We start from the raw sequence: 12,194 nt of genomic DNA, 5'->3' as shown, positions 1-12,194 counted from the left end.
TGTCGTCAGCTCTCCCTGAGGGAGAGGCGGGGAGGTGAATTAAAAGTTTTCCTGTGTGAGTGTGGTCAGTGTTAAAACAGTGCGCTTCCGTCCCCCAGCTGTACGGACGCAGAGCACCATGGGAAGACCCCGCCCGCTGGGTGATGGAAACGTTTCCGTGGGGGTCGAGCCCCATGCACCCTGATTGGCCAGCTTTACTGCAGCTCCGCCCAGAGGATGTGGGATTCGATGGATATTCCGCCTCAAGAGAAGGAGCCAGTAAACAAAACACTCAGAGCGACAGTGATGCTGATCCACTGGTGAGAAGCACATACACACGCACATATTGCATGTTGGGTTTCTATGTCTAATAATTGATTTACTTATCTATATGAAGTAGTGATGGTATTCCATTTAAATACGTACCAACATTAAACACACATGAACGACATGAATAAAAACACATGGAGGTTTAACGTGTTTTGTGGAAAAATTGCTTATCATTTAAAAGAAGTTTCAAACATTCCCATTCCACTCCTGCAACCACAAACCCCCCAAGCACGACTTCATTATAAAATTATTATACAACTGAGGGTGATTATTATTTTGATCAACCCTCAAAAGAGCTCAGCTGCACCCAACTAATCCTTGGGGGGCAGTCGTGGGCTGGAGGTTAGGGAACCAGCCTCGTGACCGGAAGGTCGCCGGTTCGATCCCCAGAGCCGACAGCACATGACTGAGGTGTCCCAACTGCTCCCCGGGCGCTGCGGATCGGGCTGCCAACCGCTCCGGGCAAGTGTGCTCGCTGCCTCCTAGTGTGTGTGCTCACTAGAGTGTGTGTGGTGTTTCACTTCACGGATGGGTTAAATACAGAGGTGGAATTTCCCTGTTGTGGGACGAATAAGGGTCACTTAATCTTAATCCCATTGATTGACCGTTTTGTTTTTCCCTGGATTCACTGCAGAGTCAGTATAACCCATCACTCCTCTCCTCTCTTCACACAGATGAACATGCTGATGCGGCTAAAGGAGGCGGCAAACTGCTCCAGCCCACAGAGTTACGACAGCGACTCCAACAGCAACGGTCACCACGACGACATCCTCGACTCCTCGCTGGAGTCCACGCTGTGAAGCTCCGCTTTGCCTTCACATTTCACTCAGCGCTGACGTCTCGGTGAATGTTTTCCCCTCCAGCTCAGGCAGCTGCTTTCACATTCATCTCTCTGCATGGGTGCTGGAAACCCGTCCAGAGAAAAGTGGCTCCATCCTCCGAAAAAATGGAAAAACGAACAAAAAACTGCACTACCCATAATTCAGCTCATCTTCACCTCCACTCATGAAGCACACAGATTTTAAAACAGCACAAACAGCGAAAACACTGTTCCCAGAAGCATTACCTCACAACTTCTTCTCTCAGCTTCTTTTTATCCTGGACTTCCAAGGAGAAAAAAATCTAATTCCGGAAAGAATTTAGCTTAGCTCTGCTACAGAGCGTAGCAAGAAGCTGGCTCAAACCTGATTGTTTATGCATTTTAGTCTTCATAAATGCATTATTGTTCATAAACAACAGTGTCAGAAACCACAAGTCTATCACAGATGCCGAACAAGTCCGCACGATCTGCCTGTGCAATGATTTAGTCATGCTGTTAGCACCATGCTAATAGTGGCTGCTAACAAGCTTGGATTATTTACCTGCTTTAGCCTCGTAGCTCCACTGCTAAAGCTCAAAAGACAAACCCCAGACAGCAAACGTGTCTCAGCTGATTCTCCACATTTGGATGAAAGGGAGATAAATGTGCAAATGTGGCATTTTCTTCCTCAGAATGATCGTTTGTAGCATCCAGAGCGAAACGTCTGCAGGGAAAGTGGTGCTATGAAGGATGAGATGTGGGAACTACATTCAGAAAAAAGGCCGGTGGACAGATTACACACACATAAACTCCACTACTGTGCCGCAGAGTTTGTTTATTGTGATGCTGGCCATCGTCGCAAGAGCAAGACGTCCTGGACTGATTTCTGAAGCCTGATTTTGGACTAAACAAGACGTTCGGCCCGTGAAACAAGCTTTCTATGTAATTTTACGTCAACAAAACTGCCTTTTTGCTGTTCAAAAATAACGTGTAATGTATTTTAATGATCTCGTATCTATCCTGGATCCGCTTTTTCTTGCACCAGCGCCGAATAATTTACATTTTCGTCAACCAGACTGGTCTCCGTTGCACACTTGTTCGCTGTAGCACTCCCGCATTCACATCACTCTGGCTGTTTTTTGTTTTTTTTGGTGCTGAATCGACCCCGGTGCCTTAAATCTGTTTTTTAACGTAAACCCAAAAGGCACTATGTTTTTATACTGAACTCTTCATTGAACTGTAACAGGGCTCTGCTGTTTTTTCAGCCTGCCGGACTGAAACAGCCTTTATAGCGGCTTTATTATGTTGTCATATCGAACATTAAATCGGTGGACATTAAAGTCACCTTTTTTAACATCGTAGACCTTAACATTGGCACCACGGAGGCTGGAAAACAGTGACGTCGTTAGCACAACAACAGTCTGGATGGGAAGACGTGGGGCTTTTTGGGGGGCTTGACCGATACGAGCATCACCAATACCAATTTTAAGGAGCTAAACCTTCTGATTAATGATCATATCAGCTGATATTTTTATAAGATCAAACTTTAAACAGCTAAACCAGTGCTTTACTGATTAAAACGATTGCTAGTTTTCTTAAACTCCAACATTAAATTAACAAAACTGATAAAAGCCTGTACATATTGTAGGCGGAGCTTCCCAGCATTTCGTCGGTTTCTGTTAATTAGCTCTTATTGCATCTCTTAACCTGGAAGTGGTCGAGTTTAAAGGTAGGTTTGAATGCATATTTTTTGTTATTTTAAACAAGACGATGCTCAAAAAATAAAGAACGATGAGCTGTCTGTTCATTGCAATGTAAAACCAGCCAGTAATGTAAATATCAGTGCCAATATCAAGCCAATGTAAATACACAGTATAAATATCAACAGCATTTTTCACCGGTATTGATGAACGATATATCGGTTGGGCCCTTCTTTCTTGGTGCTTCGAGACGTATTTGATATTGAAGGCACGCGGTGCTGAGAGCGAAATGGTGGGACATTTATTTGGTTTAGTGAGTTTATACCTCATCGACCTCCAGGGCCTTTACTTTGGCCTTTGCGTTCAAATGTGAAGGATGGAAAATTACTGTGTAACAGCCACTCAATGCCATATCACTGCTGCTTTTGTAGAACTGTAATTATGAGAACAGGTACTGAAGATTAATACTGAATATGGAAAGTGGCTGCGTGATTATTTACTCGATTACTAGCAGATATCAGGAGGCAGTTGTGATTTTTTTTCATTTTGAATCCTCCCCAGGATCGTTGCCTTGGTGCGTTTCCAATATTGTGGCCACATCGCTTCCACTCTGTTTCAGCGTTTTTTGGGTGTTTAAAGTCATTGATCCTATGCAACATCATCCTGGATTTCAAACGGAAGCCAAATACTGTAGCTATCTAGACACTTTCAGCACTGCCAATATACATAAACATATAAATCTATATATATTGAATGTACAGCGTGTACATAGTCTGTGAATAACTCTAGGATATGTGCCTATGATTTTTTTTTTCCTGAATTATGATGATTGCTATAAGTCATTGCAAGCACAGATTCTGTACGTGTCGAGTTAATCTCTGAATGGATCCGAGTCGTGTTATTGAATGTGTATTTTGCTGTGTACATATAATAACATATCTGAATACGGCTGCATTTTGATGAATACTCTTTTTACTACATGTTTATAACAGTGCGTGGAGATGGGTATTTTGTGTACAGTGTCTTTTTCATCTAAGCAGGTGTCCAGAGTTCGCCGCTAAAAATCTCTTGATAGATGACGACGATGAAGATGATGGTGATGATGATGCCTCTCAAGGATATACTGATCACTGTACCAGTCTTAAATTATTTACAATTCAATAAAACTAATGATTATTTATGAATGGTTCTTGTCATAATTAAATAATTCATTTCGTACTCGTTGTTATTTTATATCCTACACTTTACCTGCATTTTATTTATATTCTTCCCCTGAGATCGAAACAGTAGAGTGAGCACCACGCTGAACGATCTGCCCGCTAGTTAAGATGATCTAAACACTAAGAATCTTTTGAGGGATCCAGTCAAGACTGATCTGTTACTGGACCTTTAAACTGATGTATGTAAATGAGCTCTGCTCTGATTGGCTGTCCTGTTTTGCGTCTCATTCAAAGATCAGTCTGGCTAAAACAGTCCTGCAAACTACAGTGGGGCGGGGGGGGGGGGGGGGGGGGGGGGTGTGAATGGATGTGAATGGATGTGAATGGTTTTAATACTGATGTAAATCATTTTATAATTTTTTTTTTTAAAAGGAAAATTCAGCTGGTCCATGATTTGAGCCCTATACACATGTATGTGTGTGTGTGCACAGAGGTGGGTAAGTAGCCTACATCAATATTCAGATAAAAGTATTGATACTCGTGTAAAATAATGACGCAAGAAAGAGTCAAAGCACCACCAAATAAAACAACGTGATCGAAATTACAAAAATATCCGGTCAAAAACGAACATGTAACTTATAGAACTGCAGTGGCCAAAGCTCTGAAATCTGACAGGTCTCTACATCTTGGGCGGCACGGTGGCGCGGTGGGCAGCGCTGTCGCCTCACAGTGAGGAGGGCCTGGGTTCGATTCCCCGGCCGGGTGACCAGGGTCCTCTCTGTGTGGAGTCTGCATGTTGTCTGCGTGGGTTTCCTCCAGGTTCTCCGGTTTCCGTCCACAGTCCAAAGACATGCAGTCAGGCCAATTGGACGTGCTACACTGCCCCTGGGTGTGAGTGACTGTCTGTGTCTTCTGTCTGCCCTGCGATGGACTGGTGACCTGTCCAGGGCGTATCCTGCCTTCCGCCCAATGACCGCTGGGAAGCGGCTTAGAAGATGGATGGATACTCTTTGTAGCTTTGGTGTGATTCGTGTTCCTTAACAGGCTTGTTATGTATTAAAACAGGAATATATAAATGCAAATTCCGCTGTTGAGTGGACGTTTAGAGCGGATTGGATTGGTGGATTGTAAATGCTTTTTGTTGCTGATTTTTGGAGAACTTTCTTAAAAAATAAAAAAACAAGGATAATGAGTTTGTGAATGTTATTGCAATAAAAAAAAACAAGTGTTCATTCTTTTCACAATTTATTTGCATTTTTTTTACAAACAAAAATTGTAAACATACAAATATGCATACAACGAGACACAGATTCGTATAAATTATACATAAGTCTACAACCTTTAATAAAAATATCTATGTGAAATATAACCGTATGTAACTCAATATTCTTGGTATAAAATATCCATACAAAAATATTTGTACAAAATACTGTACAGTTCCGGAAATCGCTGTGCAACACAGCAAAAATCATAAGATCCTAAAGCCTAAGTACAAACAACCGCTGGAAAATACATTCATGTGAATGTTTATCGTGGTCTAATTACAGAGGTATGATCATTTGTAGATGGTTTAAGCCATTTTAACTCAGATTTCTACATTAATAGCCTTGGTTTCCTCAATTTGGGTGCTTTTTGACTAAAACATCCCTCACGCCCTCAGAGATGGGCAAGGCCTCCTTGGAAGCCTAACCAGCTGGACAGCTGGTGGAGTTTTGAAGCTAGGACCAAAATGAAAACGTTAGCTACCACTGTAGTGTCATTATCTAGAACACAACAAGCGACGTTTTCGGATTATGTACAAGATAAATATGAAGATATCTGCTAAACAGTGCGAGCTAGGATATGACTAGAGTAGTGCTACTGCTGGCTTGGCACTAAAAGCGTGCTAACACGGCTCGCTGACTTGAGTTACACAGGATGGAGACTCAAGTCGGAGAGAAATGGATGAGAAAACTGAGTTAGAATCACTTTTTACATTTACAGCATTTGGCTGACGCTCTAATCCAGAGCGACTTACAATTTGATCGTTTTACACAGGGAGGCCAAGGCAGTGTTAGGTGTCTTGCCCAAGGACTCTTATTGGTATAGTGTAGGGTGTTTACCCAGGTGGGGGATTGAACCCCAGTCTACAAGGCAGAGGTGTTACCCACTACACTAACCAACCACCTTTAATTCAATAGATACATGATTATATTTTCTTGAACAGGGCGTACGCTGGCCTTACATGCAAGGCTTTGTGTTGATAAAGCTAAAGTTGTTCTCATATTCGGCCTCGTTTTCTGTTTCACCTTCAGTGGTTCGGAAGCTACGGCTAAAACTCGATACTAGAACAAGATCAAATGCAGGACGTCGGCTTCTTTTCCGACCTCTCCGTTCCGCCTTAAATGGTGCCCCGGTTACCTGTAGCTGCTATATGTTATGTATACCAATATAAGTAACCGCCGCACCATTTAAGGTGGAACGGAAAGTTCGAGCAACAAGCCAAGCCAACCTCAGCCTCGGCTTCCTTTGTTGGCTGCTTTAGCTGCGTTTGTGCTTTGCGTTTACAGTCACTTTCAGCCTCATGAACACGGTGGGAGCTTCTATGAGACCATTATTTCATCATCTGACGCTGAAAAGTCTGAGTGTTTGCCGAAATGAGGCGGAGACGCGACGTTGGGCTCCTCTTCATCCTCCTCCTCCTCCTCCGAAGACTTCTTCCCCACGTCGCTCAGGTCCGGGTGCGGGTTAGTCTTCGTGGGCAGGGTTTGCTCTCTGCAGCCTCCAGCAGACAGCAGCTCTCTCTCCTTTGAGTTCCTCCACTTCATTCTCCTGTTCTGGAACCAGATTTTGACCTGCGGAGAAGATGAGAGAGGTCATCACCCTGCTCCAGTGTTTCAGAGCTGTATCATGAACCAAAGCAGACCTGTGGAGGGCTTGAGTTTGGCACAGTGCGTTTGTTTTCCTATTCAAACAGCACTTTACCATCAAATCGGCCAGTATGAATAAACAACATTTGACCATAATATATCGGTTCTCCATCTGCGACATGAGCACACGCAGGATACATGCTTACATGGTTCTCTGCAGGTTCTTCGGATTGATGGACAATGTGCTCTATATAGCAACCAAAAAGATTCTTCTATGATTATAACGTCAATAACAATCGCAGAGCACTTTTTGTCGCTGTATAGAACCGTTCTCAAAAGGCTTTCATTATTTCATTACGCAAAAGTCGTTTAAGCATGAAAATGGTTCTATATAGAACTCATGGTCCTTGAAGGAGGTCTTTGTTCTTCAGATAAATCTCTGAATAAATTAATTGGGGGCAGTCATGGGCTGGAGGTCAGGGAACTGGCCCTGTGACCGGAAGGTTGCCGGTTCGATCCCCAGCACCGACAGTCCGTGACTGAGGTGTCCTTGAGCAAGACACCTAACCCCCAACTGCTCCCCGGGCGCTGTGGATAGGGCTGCCCACCGCTCTGGGCAAGTGTGCTCACTGCCCCCTAGTGTGTGTGTTCGCTAGTGTGTATGTGGTGTTTCACTTCACGGATGGGTTAAATGCGGAGGAGGAATTTCCCTGTTTGTGGGATTTAAAATGTATCACTTACTTACTTAATAAAAATAAACTGTACTGGCACATTCACTGGTGAATTTGTTATGGACCAGCTTTATTTGCATCACAAACGTCTATTTTTGTGCTCGTATAGGACGTAAGTAAGCAGTTAATGTATAATCTGTCAAATACAGACGTATATTTCAGCACGAATCAGACTGTATTAACCCCTTTTTTGTATTGTGAATATTTTGTGTATATTTTTGGTCAAATGAATGTTTAAACCAGTACTGTATATAGGATGAGCATCACATACACACAGTTGAGCCTTAAACTGTTAGAAATGAGAATAGTCATATCAACCTGTGAGTCTTTAAGGCCCAGTTTGGTGGCGAGCTTCTTCCTGTCCGGTTTGCTGATGTATTTCTGTTTCTGGAACATTTTTTCCAGAGCTTTCCGCTGGACATCGGAAAACACGGCCCTCCGGAGCATCCCTCTTCTGGGCTTCCCTCTGGAGGCCAGGGGCCATGAGAACGTCCCGGGAATGGGCACGACAGACGAAGAGGCTGCGGAGAAAGCAGAAAAGAAGGGTAAATAAAACCTGATTATTCACATTTATGTGAATGAGACCCCGAGTGAAAGAAGGTTTGTGTTCTCTGAGAGGGCTAAAAGTTAACACTGCGTTACCAAAGGGCTACCGGAGGTGCTCCTTCTCCCCTTTTCCATGGGGGAATGCAAAAATGGCGTGGACGAAGTTTTCTTTATAATCGATATCATTATATTGAATTTATTCAGTATAAAACGGCTGCGGCGTTGAGAGAAAAGGCCTGAGGTGACTAATTAGCACACTGGCCGCATTGGGATGGAAAGGAGGCTTCCACTGCAGCGCACACACGAGTTAATACAGCGTGAACTCTAATTGTGTAGTAATGAACTGGCAGAGAAAAGACTGCGGACAGGCAGCTAAAGCCATATATTACAGCCACAAAGAGAGATTTACACTTTCAAACTAAACACAACTGCATGCCTGAATACTCAATGACCAGGGGCCCGGGCTCTTCTTTCTCTCCCTCTCTCTCTCCTGCCCTCAAATCATTTTCATTAAATGAACACGAAAAGCCATTGAGCCCATTGAGAGCAGCCGGTCTGAAAAGAGTCGCAACTTTATTATTTGGGGCTGAATGCAGCTCGCAGCAGAAAAGGCCTTTTCTTCAGCTCACTCACAGCTTAGAAAAGAGCCAAACTAAAGCGTGCTCGCAGAAAACAATCGCATCCTTCAGCGCCGCTCCACACAGTCCTCCGCAGCTCGCCGTCTCAGCAGCTGCACTGTAAAACGCAGCGCACGCAGACAGTGAACGCTGCTCAGGTGACCTGCTTTTGCTGATTTTTTAACAGGGACGTAAATCTTCTGTGCTGCTGAATTTAAAGCGAAACTAAATGTGGCCTCAGCACATTTTATGTTTATTTTTTCGTCCGGTGAATAAGAACGAACTGCTACGGTTTACAGAAATGAGCCAACACGCCAACGTATTCGCAGTTCGATAACGAGTGAGCATTATTTTGCACACGGCTGTATCTGAAATGTCCGTTTGACATTTTTCAAACAGATCAAACCAGCAGCACTTCATTCATCCTATTACCCGAGACATTAAACCTTAAATAGGCACTGGTAGATGTTCACACACGAAATGTGGTCACTTTAGGCCAATCAGGACGCATTTTTACTGACCAGACTACATTCAGCTGCTAAGTTAAACCGCCTACTTCAAAATTTAAATGCAGCTGTAGTCAAACGAGGAGTTGGCAGAGCGTAAGAGGTGATCACTAACTTGCTGTTAGTGGTTCAGTTGGCTTTTAATTTTAAGGTGGCGAGGTTACGTGCTGTTTTAAAGTTAAAACTACAGGTTTTGCTGGTTAGCTTGGTTATGGGCTTTGAATTATGCAGCTGTTCATTTATGCTGGTCATTACTTTATCAACCCCAGTGATATCACTCTCCTCGGAGCGGCACCTCCACCCCATGTGGTCTTGCTGGAGTGCTGAACCCAGTCAGGGGATGCTAATGGGGGGAACTGGCGCATGACTGCTGCACGCCCCGCTCGGCCTGTTAAAAGTCGCTGTTTCCCGGCTGAGGGTGGGAGTTTGGGTGGGTGGATTGGTGGGTGGTTTGGTCACGCTGTAATTGGTGAAGGTTCACGGATATAAAGCAGCATCCATGCTAAAATTAGCGAGGATTGTTTTGGACAATGCTGAAGCTGCACTGCTGGTGGGTTAATGAGTGTTCAGCAGGGCTTTAACAGACTTCGCTCAGTGGCCTAAAACTGACAGACTGTTTAAGACAAAGACGTAAAGTTTACAGACTACATCAGTTCAATGAAAAGGACCAAAACTGAAACCTTTAAATGCTAAGAGATACTATACGTGTAAGGCAGTGTGCTGTTCTATCTGCCTAAACATAGTAAACATAATAAAATACAAAAATAAAAAATTTAAGAAGTTAGAAAAATCTCTTAAAACTGGTCTTCGGTGTTTTTTAGTGGTTTTACGTAAAGGCAACACTAAACTCTAACACAGCGAAAGATTTATAGGCAAAAAAGTTTCTTGGCATGGTTCGCAAAAAGGGTTCTATACGTACACTAGTGAAAATGATGGTTCTTCAAAGGTTCTTTTAGTAAGGAAAATGGTTCTACATAGAAACAAGAACCCTTTGCGTTATTAACTAGTTCTTTGCATGGTGAAATGGTTCTTGTGTAGAACCCTACACAACAACAAACTCCATTTTAGAACCATTTTACTATGCAAAGAACCTTTCTGGTTCTTTGAGTGTTCATGGTTCTACATAGAACCATTTTATTTACTAAAGAACCTTTGAAGAACCATCTTTTTTTAAGTACAGCTCTTTGATGCTGTATATTTTAGAACAAGGTTCTTTGCAGCAGTAAAAAGTGTTCTGTTATTGTTAAAAATCATTTGAATCTTTTGGTAAAATACAGAATTTTATTAGTAAAACCAAAGCAGGTTCCACGTAAAACAGAATATGAAATACAGAAATATAAACTCACCAGGGAAGTAAGCGGAGCGGATGAAAGGGTAGAAAGATCCATCAAAATACGGAGCAGGAAAAGCTTTGGGGTGGAACGAGCAGACGGCCGGAGGGCAAGGAGCTAGAGAACACAAACAGAAACGCATTTGTTCAGCAGAGTTGATCACTGTAATGGTCTTCATACTGGAGATAACAGTCCATCCTCTAGAACCCGTACAGAACCCAGCAGCACGGATCCTCACAGCACCAACACAGAGGGCTCATATCACTGCACTGACCGCCTGGATCCTTTAGAGAGAGTTTGAAGCTGTGCTGCTGGTATTTAAAGTTCTGAATGACCGTAAAGCTCCTGAATGTCTGTTTAAGATCTTAGATCTGCAGATACCGACCTTCTGCAAACACCTCAGTAAATCACAGAAAACGTGGAGAGACACTGCCATTCACTCTGCTTCTACACTGTGGAGCTCAGGTCAGCTTTTATTAGACAGTCGTGCTCAGAGCTCACTTCTAATAAACACCTGAAAACGCGACTCGTTAACTCATTTCACTCTTTAACTTAACGAGCTTCGTTAACACTCTTATTGCCTTACATGATTTTAAATGAATACTCAGAGTTTCTTCTGTTACTGTTGATCTTTATCAGTTGTCTGTAAATCACCTTCTTAGTAAAGGTAACATTTCTATCTAGAACACCATAAGTTCTATATTGAACCATTTCATGCTTAAACGGTTCTTGGATAATAAAATGAGATATGAGATAATTGTTACTGCACATTCTAAAGATGGTTCTTCAAGGTTTCTTTAGTAAAGACAGTGGTTCTGTATAGAACCATGAACACTTTTGCATGCGTAGATGGTTCTTTGAATGGCGAAATGGTTCTGCAGGCAGAGAACGTGTTCTCTATTGTTACAATGTTAAGGTTTACAATGTTTCGGTGCTATACAGGACCATTCTATATAGAACCATACAGCATATTCTCCATCAATCCGGAGAACTATCTCACCATTCAAAGAACCATTTCAGCACGCAGTTGGTTCTGTTTAAAATTCACGTTCCTAAGCTGAACCATTTCCTCTACTCGAGAACCCTCGAAGAACTATATCTGTTAAGAATGTATAATTAAAGATATTATTATTATTATTATTATTATAATTATAGAGGCTCCATATCACATGCATAAACAATAATAGTGCTCTTAAACTACATAGAACATTCATAACGCTGTTATAAAGCATCATACAACTGTTCATTTGAAACCCATACAAAATACATGTAATATGGCTTTATTAACATGCTATAACGTGTAAACGCAGCTCAGGCGAACTCTCGCGCTCTTACCTGTCCTGGGCGTGTGCGCGAGGATGGTTCTAACTCCGAACTTCAGCTCCTCGGGGGCTCCTGGTTGGTGCGTTTTGGTGAGCACGGGCGGGGTGGGCGGGGCTCGCGGCAGCAGCAGCTCCTCCACGCGAAACCCGGACCTGCGCGGCGGGGGCGGGGCGAGAGGAGGAGGGGGCGGGGTCTTCATCATCATCATCATCATCATCGTGGTCATAGACGGTACCGAAGAAGCGACAGTAGCGGCGCACGGAGACACAGAGAGCGCGAGAGCCCGCGCCCTTTATACCGCGCACTGGCTCCCCGGATTGGCT

At 43.2% G+C, this 12,194-nt stretch overlaps 2 protein-coding genes across 10 annotated transcripts in view; one reads left to right on the top strand and one right to left on the bottom strand.

Moving 5' to 3' along the window:
- Window positions 1-3,973, top strand: part of nav2a (neuron navigator 2a) — a 302,183-nt gene extending 298,210 nt beyond the window's left edge. For all 9 annotated transcript variants that reach the window (XM_037545218.1, XM_037545219.1, XM_037545214.1 and 6 more), the window contains 2 exons: window positions 99-299; window positions 984-3,973. In XM_037545218.1, coding sequence (XP_037401115.1) covers window positions 99-299; window positions 984-1,109 — 327 coding nt within the window. In that variant the 3' untranslated portion in view covers window positions 1,110-3,973. The remainder of the gene's footprint in view (window positions 1-98; window positions 300-983) is intronic.
- Window positions 3,974-5,309: 1,336 nt separating this feature from the next.
- dbx1a (developing brain homeobox 1a) lies at window positions 5,310-12,088 on the bottom strand. Its single transcript, XM_017718605.2, has 4 exons — window positions 11,884-12,088; window positions 10,564-10,665; window positions 7,867-8,069; window positions 5,310-6,802 (listed from the first exon to the last, which is right to left on the bottom strand). The coding sequence occupies exons 1-4, from the start codon at window positions 12,086-12,088 to the stop codon at window positions 6,551-6,553; spliced, it is 762 nt and encodes a 253-aa protein (XP_017574094.1). The 3' UTR covers window positions 5,310-6,550.
- Between the last annotated feature and the right edge of the window lie 106 nt (window positions 12,089-12,194).

Source organism: Pygocentrus nattereri, chromosome 15, assembly GCF_015220715.1.
Source record: "Pygocentrus nattereri isolate fPygNat1 chromosome 15, fPygNat1.pri, whole genome shotgun sequence".
NCBI classification, from domain to species: domain Eukaryota; kingdom Metazoa; phylum Chordata; class Actinopteri; order Characiformes; family Serrasalmidae; genus Pygocentrus; species Pygocentrus nattereri.
The sequence above is the reverse complement of the archived record's forward strand: the minus strand, read 5'-3'. Positions and strand labels throughout refer to the sequence as shown.

Excerpts from the sequence above, each read along its gene's own strand:
- dbx1a (XM_017718605.2), bottom strand. The coding sequence starts at position 12,088 with ATGATGATGATGATGATGATGAAGACCCCGCCCCCTCCTCCTCTCGCC. Across the intron at positions 10,666-11,883 it reads CGCGCACACGCCCAGGACAG|CTCCTTGCCCTCCGGCCGTC; the intron begins GTAAGAGCGCGA and ends TGTGTTCTCTAG. Across the intron at positions 8,070-10,563 it reads CCGCTCCGCTTACTTCCCTG|CCTCTTCGTCTGTCGTGCCC; the intron begins GTGAGTTTATAT and ends CTTTCTCCGCAG.